Source organism: Erpetoichthys calabaricus, chromosome 14, assembly GCF_900747795.2.
Source record: "Erpetoichthys calabaricus chromosome 14, fErpCal1.3, whole genome shotgun sequence".
In the NCBI taxonomy this organism is placed as follows: domain Eukaryota; kingdom Metazoa; phylum Chordata; class Cladistia; order Polypteriformes; family Polypteridae; genus Erpetoichthys; species Erpetoichthys calabaricus.
This window is the reverse complement of record NC_041407.2, coordinates 15448766-15474663: the sequence shown is the minus strand read 5'-3', so window position 1 is coordinate 15474663 and position 25898 is coordinate 15448766. Positions and strand designations below refer to the sequence as shown.

General features: G+C 35.3%; 1 protein-coding gene across 4 annotated transcripts in view; it reads left to right on the top strand.

The window, feature by feature from the left end:
• Window positions 1-25898, top strand: part of aatkb (apoptosis-associated tyrosine kinase b) — a 770376-nt gene that overhangs the window by 49519 nt on the left and 694959 nt on the right. For 2 of the 4 annotated variants that reach the window (XM_051936532.1, XM_028820098.2), the window contains exons 2-3: window positions 12284-12417; window positions 21956-22097. In XM_051936532.1, the coding sequence (XP_051792492.1) occupies window positions 12284-12417; window positions 21956-22097 (276 nt within the window). Of the gene's footprint in view, window positions 1-7761; window positions 8014-12283; window positions 12418-20688; window positions 20886-21955; window positions 22098-25898 lie in introns of those variants that run through there. The other 2 variants (XM_051936533.1, XM_051936534.1) reach the window with 2 other exon arrangements.

The following is a 25898-nucleotide window of genomic DNA, read 5'->3' as shown; positions in this document are numbered from 1 at the left end:
CCAAAACTGCAGTGAACACAGAATGTGGAACTGAAAATGCACTACAGTTAAGAGATTATCAGCTTAATTAAAAACTCCTTTTGTGTAACTGTTTGACCCCACCATCACTTAACTTTTGAGTGTGCTGAATTAGAAAGTGTAAGTGTTGAGCTTTGAATGAAAGAGATCCTGAATGCTGAAGTTAGAATGGGTGTTGGTCATTCCTGGATCATGATCTGTTAGAAAGATTTTACTAACATGAAACAATGTGAACAAAAGATGTACTTTTTTTGTAGGCACATATAATTGTAAATGCACATTTACCATATCAAACATGATAAACACACATAAAAAGCTTATTTAGACTGACTAATAAGAATTGACACGACAGACTATAAATACGGTATTCCAAATATCAAGCCGATGCATACTCACTTCCTTTTTTTGTTACCCATCTCAATTTAGAGTGCCGTTTGCTGGAGGATATTATATTAAAGTCTAGGTGACCTATATAGACAAAATATTGTGTGGTCTGTAGGACAGCAAAATCAAAACTTATTTACTAAATGTCATTAGTGTTGATTTGTGTTGTGTGTCTCATTTCATTGGTAAATGTAAAAATGTGGTGAGGACCATTGTACTAAGGCAACTGAACTTCGTTAGCTGGATTTATTTTACTAGATTAAAATTTTCAAAGAGCAGAGATAAATGAGTCATTGAATTTGTTATTTTTGCAACCTAACACTTTCCATGATTTCCTTCAAACCCACGCAAATACAGAGCAGTCACCAAATGTTTCATGGCAATTATCCCACTGTTTTCCACTTAATTCTTTTCACCCTCGTTCATAAACTAGATATATCTGAAGATAAGTACCTTAAGCAAGATTTCATTTAAGAAAGTACATTTTGTTAATTTTTGTTGTTTTTAGGATGAAAGAGCAGTACAGTAATTTTAATGTAATCATTTTACATTCATATTTACATAGTCATCATATTTTTCTAAACCTTTTATAAATAAACATTGGCCCTGATGTGGATTCATGCCATTTTAAAGGAAGGAAAGCCATTTGGAAAATTGCTTGTTAAACATTACAGGCAGCTTCTAAAACTGAGAAAAGGGTGTTAGCTATTTTTGCATAGAAGTCTTCGATGCCACAGAATTCCTCACTATCTTTCTCTGAAAATAATTTAGAATGGCTGAGACTCCCTCCTTTATAAAGTCTGGAAGCTGAGTAAAAACATGCTGTCTAGGAGAGAGGCTAACGTACAGAAGGATAGCAAGTCCACCACTCTTTGTTATCCTGGACAAAGTGCATGGTAATGGTCAGAACTTCATATAAAAAAATATAGCAGAAGAAGGAGCTACGGACTGCTGAAGAAGAGGAGTGAAGATGCTACAGAATCAATGAGCAGGCTGGAGGAAGAGCAATAGAAATAGTGTAGTTACTTTGTTTTTAAGGTAGAAGAAAGAATGAAAGGATAGTGAAGTGATTACACAGAAGATTTCAGGGAACTTTTACAAAATACCTGGATGTGTTTAAAAAATATCCTTGTTCCCGTTTTCAAGGCTCAACACTAAATTATAAAAATAAGTTTTAACTTGCCAAAACTGAAAATATAGCAATTTTTAACAGCCTATATTTGGAGTAATTAAGATGCTATGTAATTCTACTTCAGCTTATTAATTTATTCATGACATAAAAGAATGTTTAAAACCTTTATTACTCACACTAAATTATTTGTCTCCAGTGGTAGCTACATTTAATACAGGTGGAAATGCAAAAGCATTTTCTTTGCTCATACAACAATCAAGTCAGCAGAAAAAACAAAAGTATCATGTTGGGTGGTGGTAGCAGTCAGGTAAACCACGTAAGGGTGACCAGCACCCTGAGCAGCTTTATAAAGAGTGTGGAAGGCAGCAGTAAATGTGTAATGATAGGCTCGTGACAGAGGTGTAGCTTATCAAATCTTTGCCATGATGGTAAAACACTAAAGTTCTTTATGGCAGTGGCACTTACTTTTCACATTTTCTTGTTGATTTTTTGTGAACACCCCACTCCAATTCTAAGTACAAGTTAGTAGCTGCAATGTGTTATGCTGTTCTAATAAACGTGTGTGACTACAACTTGCTTTGTGTATGTGGAGAGTTAATTCAATCCAAAAAAGTCTACAGACTCGAAAACAATCGGCAACCACTGAAGATGCATTTTAATGCCAAGTGTAAATGTAATTGAGTTAAGCTATATACGGATAAAATCTATATATGTAATGATCTTTAAAGGGGATCTGTGAGAAAATTAATAATCATTGCAAGCTGTATATAACCTGTTTTGAAAATGGATGAAGAGGGCTACCTTAAAGGCAAACTCCATTCCAGGCCTTAAATTTGACACCCCTTCTGTAGCTTGATATTTAGCAAATTCATTATTTTTCTGATATTTTGTAATTATTTTCTTGTGAATTCAATCCCCCATGTCCCACAACCTCCTGAAAACTAACTGCATCACTGAAGTTGTTTCCATTAATACCATGAAAACAAAAACATGCAACAATCCTCTGCATATGTTAATGTTAAGTAAATCAAACAACAGAATGAAACTGAATGATATCAATTGAATTGACATTACTCATTTTGACAAAAAAAAGCCATTTCAGGTTAATCATCTGACTTTCTCTTTTCTCATTGAGTATATGAAAATCTGCACTTAACAATCTTTTTGCCTTTTACACTATTGCATGGGGCAGAAAGACCATGTCAGAGACCAGGAACTGGATGCCAGTTCCTGCAACCTGGTTATCAGTAGTAACCATCAATATCGAGCCCTGAGTTTTATAAGGCTTTAAAGTAGTTTGGTTTATCTATGTTACATCTAAGCTAATCGCCAGCAGACTGTGTATGAACATAGTTACAAAGAGTGGAGGGCATTGGACAGTAAAGCCATTTTAATGTCAAGTTTCAAAATAATTCACCTATAGGCTATGAGATTCCCTCAACAATAACTGTGACAGCTATTAGTAATCTTTCCCAACCTGGATCATAAATGTTTAAAATTTGTGCTGAGTATTGTTCAAGGTCAAGATAAAAGTTTATTAGGCATAAATAGTGTACATCATACAAGGAAATTCTTACTTGCATGTCTCATCATAACAGTTAACAATAATAACAACAATAATACAATACCAACAAAAGACACATAAAAAAGAAGTACAATTGACTTGTGTTATTGGTTTAAGCAGATTGTATATGTCAACTATTGTGATTTGGTTGAAGATAGGCCAACATTTTAATGCTTTGCAGAAATTCAGGTAATTTCAAAGATTCATAACCTTTCTTTTACTCCATTTGTTCCCAGAAATATACTGAAATATACATACAGTAATTTGTAACATACTAATTAATCACTCATAGAGCAATAGTTAGTATTAATACACTGTACAGTTTGTGACTTTTGCTGGGCTGTATGTTTTTTAAGAACTTGAAAGTTAAAGTCGTCATGTTGTGATCCCTTTTCTTGACTTGAAAAATGTAGACTAATTTGAAATGTATAAAACTTATTTGTCTGCACATTAAACTGTTAATAGTGTCATGTAACGAAATATGTACAATTTGAGTTTGATGAAAGAAAACGCAAGGCATTTATATATCTTTTATATTTATGCATCTCTTATTTCACCCTCAACAATATTATTAGCAGTTAATTCTTGAATTTAACCAGTTTTTATAATTAGATTGTGTCTGAAGTTTACTTTTTATTTTGTGTTGTGTTTATCAAATGATAACACCATTTTTGGACACAATAGTTGAGATTTTGATTATGTGAACAATGTTGTAAATTTGTCTTGCCTCTTCATTTCAAACTATTGTAATTATTATTGAAGGTAGCAGTGTTGATTCATTGGACATATTAATAAACATGTATAAAATGCTGAATTCATCAATTTGTGTACCCATGTTTAAAGACTGTGCCATCTCTCATTTCAATGCACATTTATATTGACCATTTCTGATTTATAAGCCCAGTAGACTGTACTTACAAATTTGGGTACAAAAAATATGAGATTTAGAGATTAACCAAATTTTTATTTAATTTTTAGAGGTCAAAGATAACAAAATGTAAGTTTTTTCTATAAAATTTTATTTCAGTAAAATAAACACATTTTTATTAGTGTCACACACATTAGGCCTGATTTTGATTGTTAGAAATGTAATGGTACTAGTGTTTCTCCTACCGTTGACAGTAATAAGTTGGCCACCCTGTAATCTTGACCGCCTGCCCAGTAATCCATGGGCACTGAATCTAAGGTGGGTAAGGTGGCAGTTATATAGTCATAGAAGCATTTAATTTTGTAGCAAATGGAATTAATTTATTAAACCAAATGGGGTGTGTACTGTAATTTAGTTGTCTATGATGATTGTTTGTTTGATGATTGAAGTCTTTGATTAGCTGCTAAAATAATGCTAACCTTAAACTACTTATGTGGTGCAATACATGACTTGAAATCAGTTTGAAAGCCCTGAAGCACATATTTAGTTCGTCACGCACTGCTATTCACTTAAGGCAGCCTTTCCAGCGACTAAGGAATTGCATGATTTTATCCACTACAGTTTGTATGTGACATGCCTTCCATTTAAAATTTATTGCAAGTTATTTTGAGGGTAAATCTAACAATGTCTTTTGTGATTCAATTAGAAGTTTGTATGTATTACTTTTTTGTTTAAAAAAAATACCTTATTATTTAATTATATATTATTTATCGGTTCCCCCTCTCTAAGGTAGACTCTAATCCAACCCCCATACCTATGTCAGCAACCAATACAACCCACTAATCAAACTTTTCTATTTGACACACTGGGTGCCATGTTAAATAAAAGTGTATGTTACAGTAGATGATAATGTGCAAGACTCATGACTGTAGGGTTCCATGTGGCTGTGATTGCAGAGTCATTTTTTCCTTTACATTATGTTGTTATAGCTGAGGTATTTTAAATTTGTTGTTTGCGGAGAATAGTTATCTAAGAGAGACTTGAGTAGCATCCAGCTGAGTGTATTTTTCTTTGGAGTGTACTTCCCTTATGCAACAACATGCTGCAGCTTATACCGTGCTTTCTTTCTTGTGGTGTTTGGCATACAGTATAAGCACATGATTTTAAGTGTTTAAAATAATTTTTCAGATTCTTTTATTTTCCTCAATATTACTTTTTATATCGGTGTATCCCATTCTCTAATTTTGATTATAACTACATTTTTGACTCGGATGAACATGAGCTATTTCCCCATTCAGAATATTTTTAGATTAATGGCAGTGTGAAACCTATATTTTAATGTGAAATATTATTTAAAATCGATATTTTACACTTGATCAGAGGAAGGAAAGTGAAAGATGGAGTTTTATTTCATAAAATCTTCTACAAGTTAGACTAAATAAAGTGAGATTTGTTTTTCTGCTACCTAATTAGTACAATAGTTGACTTGACTACCGCAAGATATATCAGTTGATCTAAGATTATGAATTTTTCTGTTATATACATTTTCCCAATGCATCTGCAGAACATTTTTTTTGGTATTAATTAACATGCTAGATGAGCAGTTTTTTTTTCACTAACTAGTTTCCATCATTTTGAGGAACTGATTTTTTTTTTTTGCCTCCCCCACGCATGTAATTCTTTTCACATCTATTATGTATATGCTAATGTTCACTTAATGTTGACAATTTTATTTTTTATGCCTCCCACTTCATATCCTGTTTCTTTCAAAGCTATAACTACTGCTGCTAGAGGAATGTTAGATTATAAATGTGTGATTTAACTCTGTCCTAGCTTATTTGTTGTTTGTTTGTTTGTTGTGGTGAGACACAGTTACCAGGTCCATATTCAGAAACTGGTTAACCGGATGGCTTTACGCTTTTTAAGAAAAACTTGGCTCATTCATAGACAAATGCATACTTTGTGTTTTATTGTGGGAACTCCTTGATAATAGGTTTATTTTTTATTTTAGCAGTGCTGCATTCTTTTTCCCTTTTAGTGCGATGACAGTGTGAATGATTTCTTATGCAGTACTGATTATAATTGGGAGGACTGAGAATTGGTAAATATCTCTGGATATATGTTTATGTACTGATGTTTGAGAATGTTTGTATGGAACATAGTTTAATTTTTAAAATTTTTTTATTGTATGGCAAATTTAACATGTATGCACATTTTTGTGCCCGTTTTTACCATGAAAATGAAAAAAAAAATGTTGAAATCTTATCAATATGATTGTAAGCAACAGCACTTTACAATAGTAATGCATTGTGTATTTTTTTGTTTTGATATATCATATTGTTTCCCTTTCTCCTTCCACTATTAAATGGAATTTATAGGTGGGTCTGGAATTATGGTTGGCAAGGTCATAAAACCCCCAAAATTTTCTTTTCAATTGAATTTCAATTCATTTTCTTGTAGTAGCATTGAATGAAATAAACTAGCTTTGGTGTAGATGAATATGTAGCAGCTGTCACAAAGAGTAAGGAATTGTCTGCATGCTGTGGATTTTGTAACCATTTTCAATTGTTTTGTGCCTTAGTGCACGTGTCATTGAACGTTTCAGAGCAGCATATGCCTCCACACAGTAAGCTTTGTCACAGGTTAACAGCTTTATTGTCAACTGGCTAGAATTTCTAGAGTCCCAAGTATACAACCCAGCAGTGCATCTCGGGGAGCAAAGCTGTTGTGAGTGGAACTTGACAGTTTTAGCGAACCCTCAGCAAAAAACGCATATTTCACTGAATGTAACCAGCAGTATGCGCAGCTATGCAATAAGTTCTGTCTCAGGTAAGAAGCTACACAGGTAGCTGTCTTTTTAGCTGAGGAAAGGGAAAAAGTGTGGCTTGAAATCTCGGTATCCTAAGTACGCCTCACAGCAGTGCTGTCTCAGGGAGTATAGCTGCTGGGAGGAGGAAGTTACACTCTTAGCATTCCATCTGCTCATGGCAATCAATAGTCAGATAGTGGTGGGCTTTTGTGACATCATTGTGAAAATTTTCCATCTCTGAGGTACTGTGCCATTACTAAAAACTAAAATGTTTAAGCATAAGGTCAACATAATGTATGCACTGTACCTGTTTATCATTTTACTTTTAAATTGTTTTGTGATATACAGTACAGTATCATTGCTTCACTGTAATTGTATGAATGAATCTGAATGTTTTTGTGTAAAATAAGTAATGCTGCATTCTTCATTTTTGGTGATGTTTTCATTAACAGACATTTTCAGTGCAAAATATCCGACTCGCACAGAAAATGACAAATGTCAGCAGGAGCAAAACTCATTTGTAAACTTGTATACATAGGAGTAAACAAACAAATAAAATAAAGTAGTAACCAGCAGTAACCTGAAAAAAGGTCTAAAGTCTAAGATTTGAAATTGCTCTGGGGTTTAAAAAGAAGACCAGTATCCAAGAAAAACTGTCACATTATATAGAACAGTTGGATGCATTTAAAATTTTTAAATAAATTTTATATTTTCCAGATAATAGAACATGTCTTTTACCAAATGTGAGATTTTAGCCATGAAAAAAGACAGAGTATTCTTTAGAGTGCATGTTACATCCAAAATTGTTACAAAAAGGCCAATTATTGGATGCGACTTTAGGGCAAAGCCTCACATATTGTTTAAAAGAGGTCAGTGTTTGGTAGCTCCACTTGAAAGCCTGATATGATCTATGATGATTTTTTAAAGTCTGAGTTTGAAAAGGTATGTGTTTTGTATAATTTTAAACTATATCTGTCCATGTCTAGATCAAAAGAAGAAGAAGAATGTATTCCTTGAAGCACTGGGCTTTCATTCACTGTCTCATCATCATCATCATCATCATTTTCACTCTACTTAACCTGTTGAGTATCAAGGTAGCAACATGCTGAGCTAGGCTGACCAGACCCCTCTGTCCTTAGCATCCTGTTGGAGAATTGCAACATTGCAATGGAACATCATTTCAGATGCTTGTACTCTTGATCTTATTCTTTTGGTCACTATCCAGAGCTGCTACCCAGGTGAGGATGAAGAGGTAGACTGTATGCTTTATCTGAGAACTTAGCTCCTAATTCATCACAATGGTCTAATGGCACTGTCTGCAAAATTGCTGACCCTGCACTAATTTGTTAATTAATTTAACCATCACCTATTCATCCTCTCATAAATAATTCCTTACATGCAGCTTTTCATTCCTTCTTGTTAAAGGACCACAACTTCATATTTGGAGGTTCTGCTTCACATGGAATTTGGTGGGCTTTTCGAGTGCATGCTAGAGATTACAATCTGGTGAGGGCAGGATAACAGTGTCTTATGAAAAATGCAGGGATGCAATCCTGAGGTTTCAAAACCTTGGTAATATTTGATCCTTCACTATTTCCAAATTCTAATCTTCCCACCTAGGAAATCTGATGGCGAGCTGTTTTGGATTTGATTTTATTTACAGATTACTCATTTGACTATAGGGTTAATATATAATAGTGAATGTAATATTGGAAGAAAAGAGTAACTTGGGAAACTGAAGTATATTACAGTTAAGAAAATATTTGTCATGCATTAAATTTGACAATGGAATAATGCAAACATGTATCCAGTACATTGAATAGGTCTGTAATGTTTTCAATGCTTTGTTCGAAGCAGAAGTTAAATTCTGAGTTTTTATCAAAGAAGAAAACATATGATTTGATTATAAGGATGCAATTGACAGACTAGAAATTGCAAAAGTTGGTGGTCATGTCATGAAAGGGACAAAGTAACTGTTACATTTATAAAATACAAGTATTACCCATGCATATCTTGTTATATAATACACTACTGTGGCTGTCCGTTTGTCTGTCCAGGATTTTAAATCACCTGTAGCTCTCAAACAGTTTGAACTATTGACCTGAAATTTGGTACACATATACTATGCGATGTCTACTATCCACTTTCGGGGGGATAATTGACCTCCAAGGTTATTCCTCTTTTTATTTTTATTTTATTTTATTGCAGAATCAACTCTCAGCAGCGGCCAGCAGGGCGGCTGTGTAGTGCATACGTACGGGTGCTGTTCTCATTCCTACCACCTTCGCCGTCACTTCCCCTTCCTCTTCATATCTTAAGTCTTCAATCTGCCTCAAGAATGATTTAAGTGCCAGCTTAAATGGAAAAATTAAGGAAAACGTACTAAGTAATTGCAACACAATGACTTAATCAGTTTTAATGTGGAAAGATGTCGACGAAAGAAGAGAATAAGCGGACCACTAGGGTGGAGAAAAGAAGAAGATCTGCTCAGGAAGCAGCAAGTGCATCAACCTGAGCAAATGAATGGTAAACGTACAGAGAAAGAGTAGGAAAACTATGAATGCTCAAGTCAAGTGTATTTAATGCACATTATCGTGCAGTGCGCCATTACTGGTGTATTTCATGTATAAAAACTTGACGTTTTAATCCAAACACTTCATTGTTTTTTAATAAACAGCAGTAGAAAACAGTGCAGTTTTCAAGATGAACTTTGACCTTGGAAAAGGAAGCCTAGATCTATGTGAAGGTTAAATTTGACCATACCATTATAAAGTACTCCTTTTATCTTTTCCAGTATGATATAGCTGAGTCGTATAACTTGGATATGGGAAAAGTTCTAGCTCAAGTGAAAACACTTTAAATTATCGTTTTTACACTGTCCACAGTAAAGTGCCGATATCTCAAGCAAACAATATTTCAGGGATCTAGAAAGTAAGTGTAATTCATCTGCCAAGTTTAATCAAAATCAAAAATGGATGCAAAAACATTTTTGAAAATTGTGTGAATTAAAATGAAATGACCATTTGACAATGAATCAAAAGGCATCATATTTCAATGGACACCATATGCCTTCAGATCATCAACTTGCGAGTCCCCCTTACTCAGTAATTTCAGCTACAGGCATAAAGGCAATATGCTTCAAAATAATCTATATACAGTCAATTTTTAAAATTAGTCTTTAGAATTGGAAACTGATGTAATTGCCTGATTTAGAGATAATTCAGACCCACCTCTAGCATACTGTAGGGTCTGCTGGATCTCCAAGATTATCATTATTAAATTGTTCTCTAAGCACAATTCTGTGATTGATTTCAAATTCAAATAAAGAAAAAATATTATCTTTCTATGTGGAGAAACATAGTTAGCAATTAATATGTTGTACTACATGACGCACAGTCTTAAAATTGTTTTATTCTTCATTGACTCTTAATATGATGAAGACCATCCCAAAACATTTTGTTGGGAAGAAATGTCCCCAATATCTCCACTGTAGATATATCAGCAGGTCCATATTTCAACCATTGGTGGATTAAGTCATTTTCAAAGGATGATTCATGAAGTCCATGCTTGGAATTGAAGTAACAACTGTGTGCCTCACAGTCCAACAGATTAATTGCCAGTAAGTTTCTCGTAATTGTTTGTAGCATGTTGAGCTGAAGAAAGGACAATAACTATTCAGTTAGACTTATCTGTTTTTACATAGAGCATTTCCAATTACAAATTCACAGTACTACCAACATTTACCAACACAAAATGACATAATAAAACACATAAAATACCATTTGAATTCAAATACAGAATGTAGCATATACATAAAATTATACATACACATAATTATCTATAGGTTATTAAACTTGATAATGCCTAGATAATAAATTAATCTGAGACCAGCTACTACAATGCCATATCTCACTGCGGGAATAATATTTTCTAGATTTTTCACCCTTTGTGATATATTGTATTTCTATATTTTAATAACACGTAACTTCTCATCCTAATTAAAATTCCTCTCCTTGCATTATAGCTTAAAGAAATACTCCACCCAAAAATGATATATTTTTGTTTATTTCACTTACCCAATATTATTTGCAGTTATGGCTGAGAAAAATTATTAATCTCATGTTTTCAGAATAGAAATAACAACGTTTCTGATAGATGTCTGTGGTGACCAGCGCTGGACAAGAGCAAAGGAAAAACTCACTTCAGCTTTAACTGTGTCCTATAATCCATGTCACCTCATCGAGACACATATTCGCAATGTTCCGAACACACTTAAATTTACTAAAATGTTGTTATATTACTGTGGTGAGCTGGTGCCCTGCCCGGGGTTTGTTTCCTGCCTTGCGCCCTGTGTTGACTGGGATTGGCACCAGCAGATCGCCGTGACCCTGTAGTTAGGATATCGTGGGTTGGATAATGGATGGATGAATAGATGTTGTTATATTAACCACTTACGGTAACAAAGATGGAGCACATGTAGATCCATCTGAGTATTTAAACTTTAGACCCGTCTTCTGTGTTTATATTTATATTCCTATCCACAACTGGAGTACCTCAGGATAATTTAGGAACAATTTGAGAAAGTACACTGGTGAAGTGACCTTCTGCTTGGTCGGGCAGCTCAGTTATGCACAAGTGTGAGGCATATTCTCTTCTTGATTATGTTTTCACTCGCTTTTAATCTTTAGTTGTATACATCTCTAAGTGAAACTTCCACTGTTGATTTCATGTGAAGTGTAGCATTTTCCTATGAATACTGGGCTGTCTGTTGGCCAATAAATGAATAAGGATGTGGGTCTTCATTTCAGCATGTTCCATTTTAGTTCACAAATGCGTTTTCCGAAAGTGGTTTACTTACCAATATTTTAGTAAAATTACAAGTCTCCAGCTAAAATTGATGCCTGAAGCAAACCATGATGGATAACAGGATATTGTATATGCCGAAAAATGTTGTTGTTAGAGAAATGTGCAGTGCTCTTTCTCTGCTCCTCCTGTATAAAGAACAACTTGTAGATTCAGCATTGCATCATAATGAAATCTTCTAGATCAAAATTTGAACAGCAATTATGGTTTTGAAATTTAGTTTTGCTTTTTGTAATCAAGTAAAAACAGTAATCCCACAGTGAATTAAAAGTAAAATATGTGTCTCTTCATAGCTATGTAGAAAAGGGTAACTGTATTTAATGAAGTGTTGCCTCTAGAGGCACAAATGTGAACCAGCTAACTTAACCCGCAGCAGAGAAAGTGTGCTGACTCAGAGTGCTCATTAAAACACATGTGCGTTCATTTATCTGAAGAAGAGGCTGTAAAGTATTCTTACATTGTATTGTGAAAACTGAATTTTACTTTTGGCACAGCAATTGATTGTTAAAATGTAAATAGAATTTATTGAAACCCCTCCCCATTATGTTTTGTAAAACAAAAACAAGCTGACTAGTAAATACAAAGTGATTGAAAAATCAACTGATGATAACTTAAACATTATGCTTTTTTACTTCTCCCTTTTAGATGGTGCCCCCTTGAGTGAGCTTTCTTGGTCATCATCTCTGGTGGTGGTTGCAGTTTCATTTTCCGGACTGTTCACTTTTATCTTCCTCATGTTGGCTTGCTTGTGTTGCAAGAAAGGGGATATTGGATTTAAAGTAAGTATTGCTCAGACATTCAGCGTGTGCTTTTTCTCTTTCTGAAATTGCTTGCAGTTTTATTCTGTTATACATGCTGGTCTTAACTTGTTTTCTATGAACTAGTTTATTGTATAATTGGAATTATGAAACAAGAGGGCACCCTTAATGTTTTGGTGCTCCTAGAATTACAACAATGTATAACATTTCAGATTAAGGTGACAGAACAAAGGGAGCCAGGATTATAAAAAGAGGAACACTAAAGACAAAGCACAATTCTAAAAGCAGAATGTTTTCTTTTCTTTTCTTTACACACTCAGCACTCGGTCACTTATCACATTTCTGCCATACTAGATCTTTAAAAGGAAAAACCTCTGTAAAGATTTTCTTTTTATATTCTTTTCTGTGTCTATGGTATCTTTTATATTTTGTCATTTTTATTAGTTCTTTTTCTACCTTAAAGTTTACCACAAATCGACAGAATCTGATTGTGTCTTCACAAAGATTTCAGAAGCATATTGTGTCCTCCATATGGTTATAACTATAATTGCTTGGGGAATCCATTTTAGTTAATGTGTTTTTTGTTATTTAAAAGATTCCACCCAAATACTGGCATATGTTTTGTTGAAGTAGCTTAATATGCTTTATTACTATGGTATTATTTTTGCTATCGTCATGTATTATTTGCAAGATGCATTGTTTTCAGTTTTGATTTTTCTGGCTTTTAATACCCTTACTAGACATTAAGCCCGTTACAATAACGGGCGCTAGAATAGTAGTGCATAAACATTAATAGGAAAAGTCTATATTAAATGGCAAAGGACTGTCTATTTTCTTTTACAGTAATACTGGCTTGTATGTGGTTGTAATATGCATCACTGTATTGTGTGCCTTTAATTTTCTGTCACAGTAATACGTCTCTCCAGCAAGTATTTTAATCTGTGCTGGCGTGCAGCTGATTATTGTATGTATGGCGTCTCCCCAGCAACGGATTTTATGTGCGCGAAAATAAATCTACTTTTAAAAGTCATCCTATTGTAATATCATGAAAATTCGTATATTTAGGAAAACACTTTACACTTTACCGGGCCAAGTTTGTTAATCGCAAATCTGACATCCTCAGAGTGAACACTTGCACAACAACAAACACTAATCCCACCTCTTTGGGGAAGTTGGTCTCCGCGTCTCAGTACCTGATTGGATTTTTCGTGTGTTATGTTTTAGGTCTTACCTCATTTAACGAAATCCAATTGGATCGGCCGCGCGATATTTTATAGGTCCCGCCCTCTCTGTCTTGTGTGACGCGTCAGGCGGCCTTTGAAGCATCGCACCCTGCCCCGCACATGCGCACTTCGCCAGAAGACACGCACACACGGACACATGGACACACACAGGGATTTTATTAAAGAGGATTATCAGATGTTGAAGAATACATTTCTATTTGTTTTGTACCATTTTGTGCTTAGGATGCTGAAAGCTAATTATGCATGCATATCGATTTATGATCACTAAACTTCATTTGAATGTTATCTATCCATCCATTTTCTAACAATCAGGAAAGACTGGTTGCTAGGCAGGACCTAAAATGTTATGGAATGACAGTCTATCACAGGGTACACTTACAGTTGCATTCATACTCACTCTGTGTCATGCAGGACCACCTTAAAAGTGGCAGTTAAGCGTAAATTGTTTGAAATGTAGGAAGAGAAGTTCCAACAAAATAGTTAATCTTTAAAACCAATGTGGACTTGGGTCCTAGGTTAGAACATGGCCTTCATTTTTACTTCAGATCTTGTCAGTACGCTACAATAACTTAACTTTTTAAGGACCCTGCAAATTTTCTAAGTGAATAAAAAGTAAGATGCTTAAAATGAAAAAATTGTTTGACTACACATACACACTTGGAAGATGTGAGATGATCTCAGTACAGCAAGACCACGTTGCTAACCCTAAACACAAAAAGGAAAGTTGCTACTCATACAAAGAAAAGTTGAAAAACAACAGCCCTCCAACCAGCAACTGCTGTTGTGCACATGCCCTTCAAGCTGCTCTGCTATGCACCATTATGTCTGCAACGATTCATTAGGAAACTCAGTTAAAAAGAAAGAAACTTGGCATAACGGACACAAGCATCTTTTCTTTTCCTTGTTTTTGATTGTATGTGGTTTTACAGTGATGCTGTATTGATAATAAGATTGATGATAAATTATGTGTAAAGTTATTTTATTACAAGAACTTATTTTTTAAGAATTTTCTCAGACGTTCATCAACACTCTTGACTGCCCACTCAGCACCGTAAGAATAAAGTCAACTCACTTGCCTCTGAGAGCAGAAGAATAATGACCTGAGTACACGGTCTTTCAAAACTATTCCTTTTTTCCAATATTGAATGTACTGAACTGCTGATAGTGTACAATTTTGAAAATTGGGTTTTTGGTACTTTTTCAGTACTGGTATATCGCTCAACCCTAGTAAGAACACAGGTTTATTTGTAGCACTGCAGATTCCAAGTGCCCATTGTTTCTTTCTCTTTACATTGCTCTTTTTGGTAACTCACTATCCTTAAAATGATCGCTCACGGTGGCCGCACAAGTTGGAATTATGTTTCTGATTTTGGCAGGTTTGCCCCTTTTTAAAGGGTTTCCCTGAAGAAAATCATTTGCCTCATAGAAAGTCGGCTAATACTGTGGTGACTGATCCCCAGGCTAATGCAACTGGTCGGCGATGTTACAGTATTTTTCATTCAGCATCTTTTTTACTAATTTGCTTATCCTAGGCGGATTACGGGAAAGCTAGAGCTATCCTTGTTTGTTATATTTTATATAACCTATGTAGTGAGGACTGGGCGGTGGAAAAGGAAAGTGGCAGCAGGGTGGTGCTTGTTTGGTCTTACAGGCAGTGTTTAAAGTGCCCTAAACCATTGGCCCTTGTAGATTCAAGAGGACAACCCAAACCCTTCAATGTCGTATCAGAGCCTCCCATCCTGTCATGTAAAAGTAATAACAAATTGGAAGGAAAAACAAGACAGTAAATTTGATTCCACTTCAAGCACTGCTTGAGGGCAAATATTAATTTAAGTGTGTATGCGAGATAAAAAATTTCAAATACAGTGGTACCTTGGTATACTGTACATCCTTAATCTGTTCCAGATCCTTTGACTTATACCAAACAGGACGTATACCAAACAAATTTTTCCCATAAGAAATTAAGGGAAAATTGATTAATCTGTTCTCATGAAAAAAAATCCTATTGTTATTGGCATATTATACATTGAAGGGGTTGTTTAAAATAATTTAAACTCTAATTAATACTAAAATACATAAATACAGAAGCAATTAGATGAAATAAGTTAAAATTTAACCTCACTTTACTTTTTAATAACGTCTTTGTTTTTCATACTTTTCAACAATCAATTTCAAATGTACGCGAAAAAACACAAAATCTCATGAAAATTCACATAGTTATAGCGCGGGTTGTTCACTGAATGCTAGCAACTGGCGTACTGATGCTCGTGGGTAGTGTAGGGTAACATGTGGTGTGACGATGCAGGTCCGCTCCACTCTCCCATACATCCTTACGGGGAGCCCTGAATCCGACAGCATCGGTATTGTCACCGAGATGAGCTGACAAATGAGGACAATTCTCAAATAAAGCCAGGGGATAGTGCAAGAATGCCAAGTGCTTTTATTTAAAACAAAAATCAGTGTCCAAACAAAGTGCAGTGCATCTGGTTTCAATAAATAATTATGTAATAAATATCCATAAAAACAAGTGTCCTGTGGGGATAAAAACAACAATAAATAAATCCGATAAAATCCGAGGTTAAAAATGCAGTCTCACTCTTCCCAATCAACTCTGACTACCTCATTAACTTCCCCGCGGTTGTGCAATCGCACCCACGGAGAACGACACGGCTACACGAGTTAAAACCTGGCTCTTTTTTTGAAGCCGCCGACCTGCTATACCACACGCGGTGTTCTAGCACGCGAGTCGTATTCCAAACAAAGGTCGTATGCCAAGCAAAATTTTTCGTGTCCAAACAGGACGTATACCAAGTTGGACTTATTCCAAAGCAGACGTATACTGAGGTACCACTGTATACTGATTACACTATGCATCAAAGCAGTGCCTTACATTTAAAAAAAAAAAACCTCAGTTCCATTGTTCTCCTGCATGCACATCATACATTGCAAGCTTACAATGCCAATCTGCACTCGGTATTATGCACTTTTTACAGCATGCAGCAGCTCTACTTAAAATTGCCTACCACTCTCAGCAACCCTGGCATTATTATACTATTGGACAGCTCAACTCAACCAAAGTGGATTATGTTTTCTTCTGGATGCATATACTGTCCTGTGCCTGCTTGTCCATGTAATTTCATATTGGTTGGATACATTTATGTACATCGAATCTTCCCGTCACAATTGGAACCTGGTAGGACAAAACTTTACATTTCTTTCAGAGGGCTGTTCATAGTTATTGCCATCAATAATATGTTCTTTATCAATTAATTGAGATGCTAATCAGTGACTCTGTATGTATGTGTGTGCATGCTGGGTCAAGGCTGGTTGTGTTCCTAGAGTCCCCACAATAAAATAAACAAATCGTTGTCTTTGGATGGTGTGAATCTTAGTGTCCCTGCGACCACCACAAACATATTGTTTTCACGCATGATAAGAAAAGGCAAACTATGCTTTATAGCCAAGTCATGATGAAAGAAAATTACGTTTTTTTTCCCCCTATAATGCATGCCGAGTTGCTTTTTTCATTCAGAAGATGGTAGAAAAAGAATAACTAAGGATGTGTTTGAGTGAATAAAATTAGTATAAAAAATTACAATTATTATTAACCTTTAGTTTTTTCTGTCAGTAGACATTTATTCAAATCGATTTTATGATGAGGTAGGTATAATTTTAGAGTTTCTTGTGATTTGTAGCTTTTTTTAAATGAACTTGTAATGAATCACCTGTGAATTATTGTAATAACAATATTGAATAAAGCAATCAATAAAGACAACAAAACTTACAGTAACTCCTGCATCTCAAGCTAAAATACTTGTGTACCTTTAGCCTACTGCCCACTGTAGATGTTATCCACGATACTGGGTAGAGCTGATAATTATTTGTAATCTACAGGCATCTTTCTACCTATCCACTTTATCCAAACCTGGGGAGATATGTATTGTACATCCTCAATGTTCTGAAATGATGATGTGACAATGTGAATGTTTAAGAGATCACATAGCCCTATTTGGAAGACACAATAACACAATAACAGGGTTTATTTATATAGCACATTTTTATGCAAAGAATGTACAGTAGCTAAAAGTACTTTATAAGATTTTAGAGAGAAAGTTACAAGAAAAGAAAAAATAAGATTAGATAAGAATATTAATGAATAAGTAACAAAGGAAAAAAAATCCAGGCGATCTTACAAAACATAGATAAATAATTAGTAGAATGGCAGAGCCCTTATAAACAGTATCATAATGTAAGTCTCTAAAGATGAGTCCGATGATAAGATCAGATGGCCTGAAGGGCATAAAAAACAAAAACAAAAAATAAATCTGCAGGGGTTCCAAGGCCAAAAGACCACCGAGACCTCATTGGGCATTCTATCCAGCATAATACATGATAAAAACACGAGTAAAAACTACACATGAAAATGGCTCTCTCTGCCGCAGCACCACATTAACACATCTTGAAAAGGGAAAGAAATGCAGTAATACAGAATTGTGCTGGATGTGAGTAACCGCTCCTGTGTTTTTTTTTTGGTTTTTGTTTTTTTAAAGTGAAATAGGCATGCATTCATTTTTTATTAATAAAGTTTTCACTTGTTCTCATTGATTAATTTTATTTGCTCATTGTGAATCATCTAAATGTGCCTATACATGGCACAGTTACTGAAACATTAGTTACCATTAGCAAAAAAGTCAAATGGTGGTAGTTTTAGATCCATTATTCCTGGAGCTAAGTTCAGAGTGTAGTGCAGATGTTGGGGAAGCAGCCTGGCTGTTGAAAATAAATAACTATTTAAAGGACTGGCATATCTGAGCAGTTTAAAAATCACTTTGCTCAGATACAAGGATGTCACCCTGCAGACCACTTGGCTCTTGCTGCAGGTCATAGGTGATCCACAGGCCACACATTTCAGAACCCCTGATGCAAGTTTCCAGTCTGGTTGGCAAATGTAAATTAATTCATTCATAAACCATCTTCATAGAGATGGGGCCAAAAAGTATTTTTATCTCATCTTCTATTCTGTTTTTCCTGGTAAGGATTGCGGAATGTTTTTATATTTTCACAAACTCTTTATGAAATCACCAGGACCACTTGCTCTTCTTGTAAGAGAAAGTTTGTTAATCCTTGCAGTAAAGATAAGATATTTTATCATCACACATTTCCATTTCAAGTGAATGTAACTTACATGTTTCAGTGGTTGGTAGGTGTTTCCGTTTAATAGTTAGGAGTCTTGTGTTGGTGGAATTCAAACTCCAAATAGGCTCATATGCCTTTTACTCAAATGTGGCTTAATCCTGATTGATGGACTGCTGCCGAGATGGTTGTCCTTCTGACAGGTTCTCCCATCTCAACAGAGAACTTCTGAAGCTCTGTTAGAGTGACCATTGTGTTCAGCACAGTTATAATGCAGAAGTCTGTAGATAGGTCTTTGGACTTAATGTCTGTTTTTTGTACTTCTATGCAGTATGAATTGTATGATCTTCTATACACAGGTGTGTAACTTTCTAAACTATGTCCAGTCAATTCAGTTTGCCACAGGTGGACTCCACTCAAATTCTGGGCACATCTCAAGGATAGTTAAAGAAAATAGAATGCACCAGACCACAATTTAGAGTGTCACAGTAAAGAGTCTGAATATCTCAGATGTTTCAGTCTATGACTTTGAATGATTTTTCAAAACTTTCTGAAAACATGTTTTCATTTTTGTCATTATGGGTTATTGAGTACATATTGATGGGGAAAAATGGCAAATTCATCCATTTAAAATAAAATGTACAACACAATAAAGTGTACAGAAAGTGACGGGGTCTAAATACTTTCTGAATCTAATGTAAGTAACAATTAGTTCTGTGACGTTGAACTATGTTTGAGTGGAATTTTTTTTTATTCTACATCCAGGTCTAATTTGGGGGAAAAAAACAAATATAGGTTATTCATGTCAGAAAGCTCAGAAACATTCATGTGAATGTTTATGTTGTTGTTGTAGTTTAATGCTTAAAGATGGAACACCGTTGATTTGGGATCTAAAATAAATACTGATGCTGCAATATCATCTGATAACTTAAGTCTTTCCCGCGCAAGTGTTTCAGTTAATCTAACTGACGTCGATTGCTGCAAAGAAAGAAAAATTAAATACTTTTTCCACTTTCACTTAACAGCACATAACAGCTCCATCTAATGAAGGTTTATATAGAAATAAGGCATGATTGAATTTTCATTTGATAATTTCCCCATTATTCCAGTAAAATGTAAAAAATATGTTAATACATTTAACTTGATAAGTTCACACATTTTTAAAACTGTTTTTTAATCTAAGGTTACTGTATATTTATACTGTATAGCTATTTTATTTATTTTCTTTGACGCTAAAGGTGAAACAGGCACAGCTGGATCTCAGCTTCTCAGTCCAGAAATAAATTTGACAAATTTTGCCAAATGAAAAACATTCCCAGATCAATTTGTTCTTATGTGCAATCATCAATAATGACACATCAGTTCATCTATTTCACCACCATTATACAGTATATGTTGTTTAAAAAAAAAAACAAAAAAAAAAAAACAAGATGAGTGACCAGATATTACAGATACAAATGAACAAGTCACTCAAAATTTCTTATAACTGTTAGGTCTATGTTAGAGATTCAGTGTTGTCTGTCTGGATTTATTTTTCAGACCTCAACATTTTCTTTAACGGTCTTGCCATGTATTTCAGATGTAAATGAAATAACACGTTGCCGAGAGAGGGGAAGGGGGAGCTGATGTCATGAGCACAGAATGTGAAAAACTTCTCCCTACCCCCTTTTCCCAATTTATGAAATTTCTGTGGGAGTTTTTTTTTTTTTTCCTTCTTTGGCTGCTGAACAGAGACTCTGGCTGATGTTGTGAGTCAGTCCCTCCCCTGTCCTGTTCTCAGCACTAAGTTGGAATAGTCCAAAACACACCAGAACATTCCCCTTTGCAGGGATATAACAATGAGGCTCTTTTTTTTTTTTTTTTTTTTGTAAAAAAAAGCCTCATTGGCAGTGCATTCAATGTTTAGCATGGAGCTTTAGCATGATGAGATTTTAAAAGCAAGACTTTTGCTTCTGCTGCTGTAATCTAGAGTGATGCTCAACTCAGAAATCATGAATTGTCTTAAATGGCAGCTTCTGTTCAGGCAGCCAATGGACTACCAACTACAAGGAGGCAGATTTGTCCTGCAACCCTCTTAATGAAATGTGCATAGTTAGAAGTCTGTGCTGTCAGGCAAGTAAAGGTTTTTTTTAAGAAATATAGAGGTTTTAAAGGTTGTAACAAACAATATAATATGAAGATATTCAGTGTTTTTGTTTAATATAATGCTTAAAATATATTATCTGTAAATTTCATACTTTGTAATTTTTTTTTCATTGGACATGATTTGACTTTATTTCAGCCTCAATATCAACACAAATTAATATTTAAATTGAAGCTTTTATAGACTTCTGATATGTTATATAAGTATGATGGATGTATAATATAGTATTTTATATTATATTTAATATAAAATGTACAGTTTATTCACTGTATATGAACAACTGACTAGAAAAATAGTGTATGCTATCATTAGCATGTTTCTATTTCCATTCGAGGTGAAAAGAAACACTGATTGACTTCCTGTACTAGTTCTCTGATGTGAACATCTGTGATGTTTTTATCAGAGTTGTTTTTTCCCCCACACTGGAACTTTAAACAGCCATTGAGCTCTCTCAAACCTTGGTACATTCTCCTGAAGTATAATCCATGTATTGTCTTACTACCACACATTATTGAAAATGAATAGGAGCAGGGTAGCTCACACCATACATGAGTCTTATAGTAATGAATTATTAGTGTCCTTAATGTTACTTTGTTTGTAGTAGCTTAATTCTTAATACTTTTAGTTAATTTGTATTTAAAAGTTTTGCAAAGTGATGCTTTTAGAAATGAACCAGTACAACTGTTACAGTACTTCAGTTAAATCATGAACTTGTGAATGAACACTTTAATGGAGAAATTAAGTTTATTTTATTAAAATACAAATACTAATTTATATTCATTTATTTATTGTGTGTGTTTTTTTTTTTTTTTTGACTATGTTCACTGTCTGCAGGGGCACATGCAAGCAAGCATTTCATTGTACATGGTACTTGTACACATGACAATAAAGATTTGAAATTGAAAAAGGAACAAGAACAGTAAACAAAGTCTTTGTTTCTTTTTAATGTCTTGGTACCCTGCTTTAATGCGAGTATTGTTCTTAGTAAATGAGAAGACAGAAATCAATGAAGCCTCTTTTTATGTGTTTATGTCATTAGGAGTTTGAAAACACAGATGGTGATGAATATACTGGTGATCTATCAACTCTTGCTTCTCCTGCCTCTCAAAATGGTCCAGAGGTTTATATCCTGCCACTCACAGAGGTTTCACTTCCTGTTTCAAAGCAACCTGGGAGATCAGGTATGTGAAAACGTAGCTTACTGCCACAATAAAATAGTAATTGCATAACCTTCTCAAGAAATAAAAAGTCTGTGTCAATGACTGAATCAAGGTTTGGTGTTGACATATCATTCAGATGACTGAAGCAGTTCTAGAAAATTGGGAATTTGATGTTCTCCATAAAGAACTGCAAAGGAAAGAAAGTTAAGGTAAAATATGTTAATAAGTGAAAGTACAATCAGCAACTCTGAATTGACTGTGATCTTCAATGAACTTTTGTTCCGCCCGAGATTGATTTTGGTCTTTTCCATGTTAGTGCTTACTGTAGATAAGCTTTGCCTTCAACTTGATAATAGAAGAACATTAGAAAATAAACAGATTTTTATTTGCTACCAACATCCTCATAAACCTGGTTGAGTGAGCGTTCCCAGAACTTTACTTTAACATATATATATATAACTGTGCCTGTTTTTATTTTGCAGTTCTCCTTCTTTCTCTATTCCATATTTTTCCAGTTATGCATGAAACAATTTTAATCTAATTTTACTTTTATGAGATAAAGAAGGGCGGCACGGTAGCGCTGCTGCCTCGCAGTTAGGAGACCTGGGTTCGCTTCCTGGGTCCTCCCTACGTGGAGTTTGCATGTTCTCCCCGTGTCTGCGTGGGTTTCCTCCGGGCGCTCCGGTTTCCTCCCACAGTCCAAAGACATGCAGGTTAGGTGGATTGGTGATTCTAAATTGGCCCTAGTGTGTGCTTGGTGTGTGGGTGTGTATGTGTGTGTGTCCTGTGGTGGGTTGGCACCCTGCCCGGGATTGGTTCCTGCCTTGTGCCCCGTGTTGGCTGGGATTGGCTCCAGCAGACCCCCGTGACCCTGTGTTCGGATTCAGCGGGTTGGAAAATAAATGGATGGATGGATGAGAGAAAGAAACAAATAGATTTACAATGTAGTACATACTTGAGAATATTTTTCTGCCTTGTGGTTTTAAATAACAGCAGGGTCAGAAGGCATTCTGAGAAACTCTCTCTTCCACAGCAACCAAAGCTAGTGTTTAATTTCAGTAAATCAAACCTGAAATTAGCATGTGACACTTTGACCCGCTTTGTCGATACAGATGCTTTCAGGAAACAGTCAAGTATTGTGTTGATCTGGCATTTGCTATCTATTTTGCAACACTGAGAACTAAAACAGTGTACTGATTAACTTCTTTTCCATTTTAAAAATATGGATTTTTGCAGCAGTATAAGATATTTGGAAACTTAGTTTTCAATAAATTTACTATCATGCCCTGCTGTTACAAAAATAATTATGTCATTTATTTAAATACTAGACATTAAGCCCGTTACAATAACGGGCGCTAGAACAGTAGTCCATAAACATTAGTAGGAACAGTCTATATTAAATGGCAAGGGACCTTTTACCTCATTAAATTTTTTCCGTAAAATGGCTGTAATTTTCTCTGACAGTAATACTGGCTTTGCTTTCCGTAATATGCGTTTAATTTTCTGTCACAACAGTGGGCAATCAGCAGATTCTCCCCAGCAACTGATGAAATGTGCGTGAAAATAAATCTACTTTTACTTTACACTTTACCGGGCCAAGCTTTCTTAATCGCAAATCTGACATCCTCAGAGTGAACACTTGCACAACAATGGGGAAGCTGGTCTCCGCGTCTCAGTACCTGATTGGATTTTCCGTGTTTTCTGTTTTAGGTCTTACCTCATTTATCGAAATCCGATTGGATCTGCCGCGCGATATTTTATAGGTCCTGCCCTCTCTGTCTTGTGTGACGCGTCAGCGCACCGTGCCCCGCGCATGCGCACTTCACCAGAAGACACACACACACGGACACTGGATGCACACAGGGGTTTTATTAAAGAGGATACCTGTTTTTAGGCTGCAGAGTTTACTGCCCGCAGGATGGTTTGCACTTCCTCAGTAGAGACTAGGGACATACCACTATTGTCTTGTCTCAACCATCCATCCATACAGTATATGATATTGATAAGCAGATAAGATGAAGTTTATTAATTCCTTCATTATTGATTCATTGCGTTTTAAGAATTAATTTTCTGTATGGTTGCTGAGTATTTCAATTATTATAGCAACTTTACTACAGCCATTGAGATGCTGTCTACTGTACAAAAATATTAGTTTCAACAACAACAATATTTATTTGTATAGCGTGCTTTAAAACAAGTGATGTAGCTCAAAGTGCTTTACAAGATGATGAAAGAAAAAATATAAAAATTTGTTAATTAGTATTGCCTAAGAATAAAGTAAGGTCCGATGGCCAGGAAGGACAGAAAAAAAAACAAACTCCAGAGGGCTTGAGAAAAAAAAAAAACAAAATCCTCAGGGGTTTCAAGGCATCCAAGGAGTTCCTCTAGCATCATATCTTTATTTTTGAACTTTTCCTTTAATAGTACCATCTCCTTGATTGTATTTTCTTACTCTGATTGGTTGTTATTCAATACACTAACTTTATTTGGTGTAATACTAGGGCACATTTTAAACATTTATCCTAAGATTAATATTATTTTATTATTAACTGCAGAGAGTAAAATGGCACTTTTTATTAGCTAACTTAAAAGATTACAATATGCAAACTTTTGACTCAACTCAGGTCCCTTCTCCAGGCTAATCATATACAACCCCAATTCCAATGAAGTTGGGACATTATGTAAAACGTAAATTAAAACAGAATACAATGATTTGCAAATCCTTTTCAATCTATATTCAATTGAATACACTACGAAGACAAGATATCGATTGTTCAAACTGATAAACTTTATTGTTGTTTTGCAAATCTTCATTCATTTTGAATTTGATGCCAGCAACACGTTCCAAAAAAGCTGGGACAGGGGCATGTTTAATACTGTTTTATATCACCTTTCCTTTTAACAACACTCAATAAGCATTTGGGAACTGAGGACACCAATTGTTGAAGCTGTGTAGGTGGAATACTTTCCCATTCTTGCTTGATGTACAACTTCAGTTGCTCAACAGTCCGGGGTCTCCGTTGTCGTATTTTGCGCTTCATAATGCGCCACACATTTTCAATGGGAGACAGGTCTGGACTGCAGGCAGGCCAGTCTAGTACACGCACTCATTTACTACGAAGCCACGCTGTTGTAACACATGCAGAATGTGGCTTCGCATTGTCCTGCTGAAATAAGCAGGGCCGTCCCTGAAAAAGACGTCGCTTGGATGGCTGCATATGTTGCTCCAAAACCTGTATGTACCTTTCAGCATTAATGGTGCCTTCACAGATGTGCAAGTTACCCATGCCATGGGCACTAACACACCCCCATACCATCACAGATGCTGGCTTTTGAACTTTGCGCTGATAACAATCTGGATGGTCCTTTTCCTCTTTGGCCCGGAGGACACGACGTCCGTGATTTCCAAAAACAATTTGAAATGTGGACTCGTCAGACCACAGCACACTTTTCCACTTTGCGTCAGTCCATCTCAGATGAGCTCGGGCCCAGAGAAATCAACAACAACAACAACAACAACATTTATTTATATAGCACATTTTCATACAAAAAGTAGCTCAAAGTGCTTTACATAATGAAGAAAAGAAGAATAAAAGACAAATAAGAAATTAAAATAAGACAACCTTAGTTAACATAAAAAGGAGTAAGGTCCGATGGCCAGGGTGGACAGAAAAAACAAAAAAAAACTCCAGAAGGCTGGAGAAAAAAATAAAATCTGTAGGGGTTCCAGGCCACGAGACCGCCCAGTCCCCTTTGGGCATTCTACCTAACATAAATGAAATAGTCCTCTTTGTAGTTAGGGTTCTCACGGAGTCACTTTAT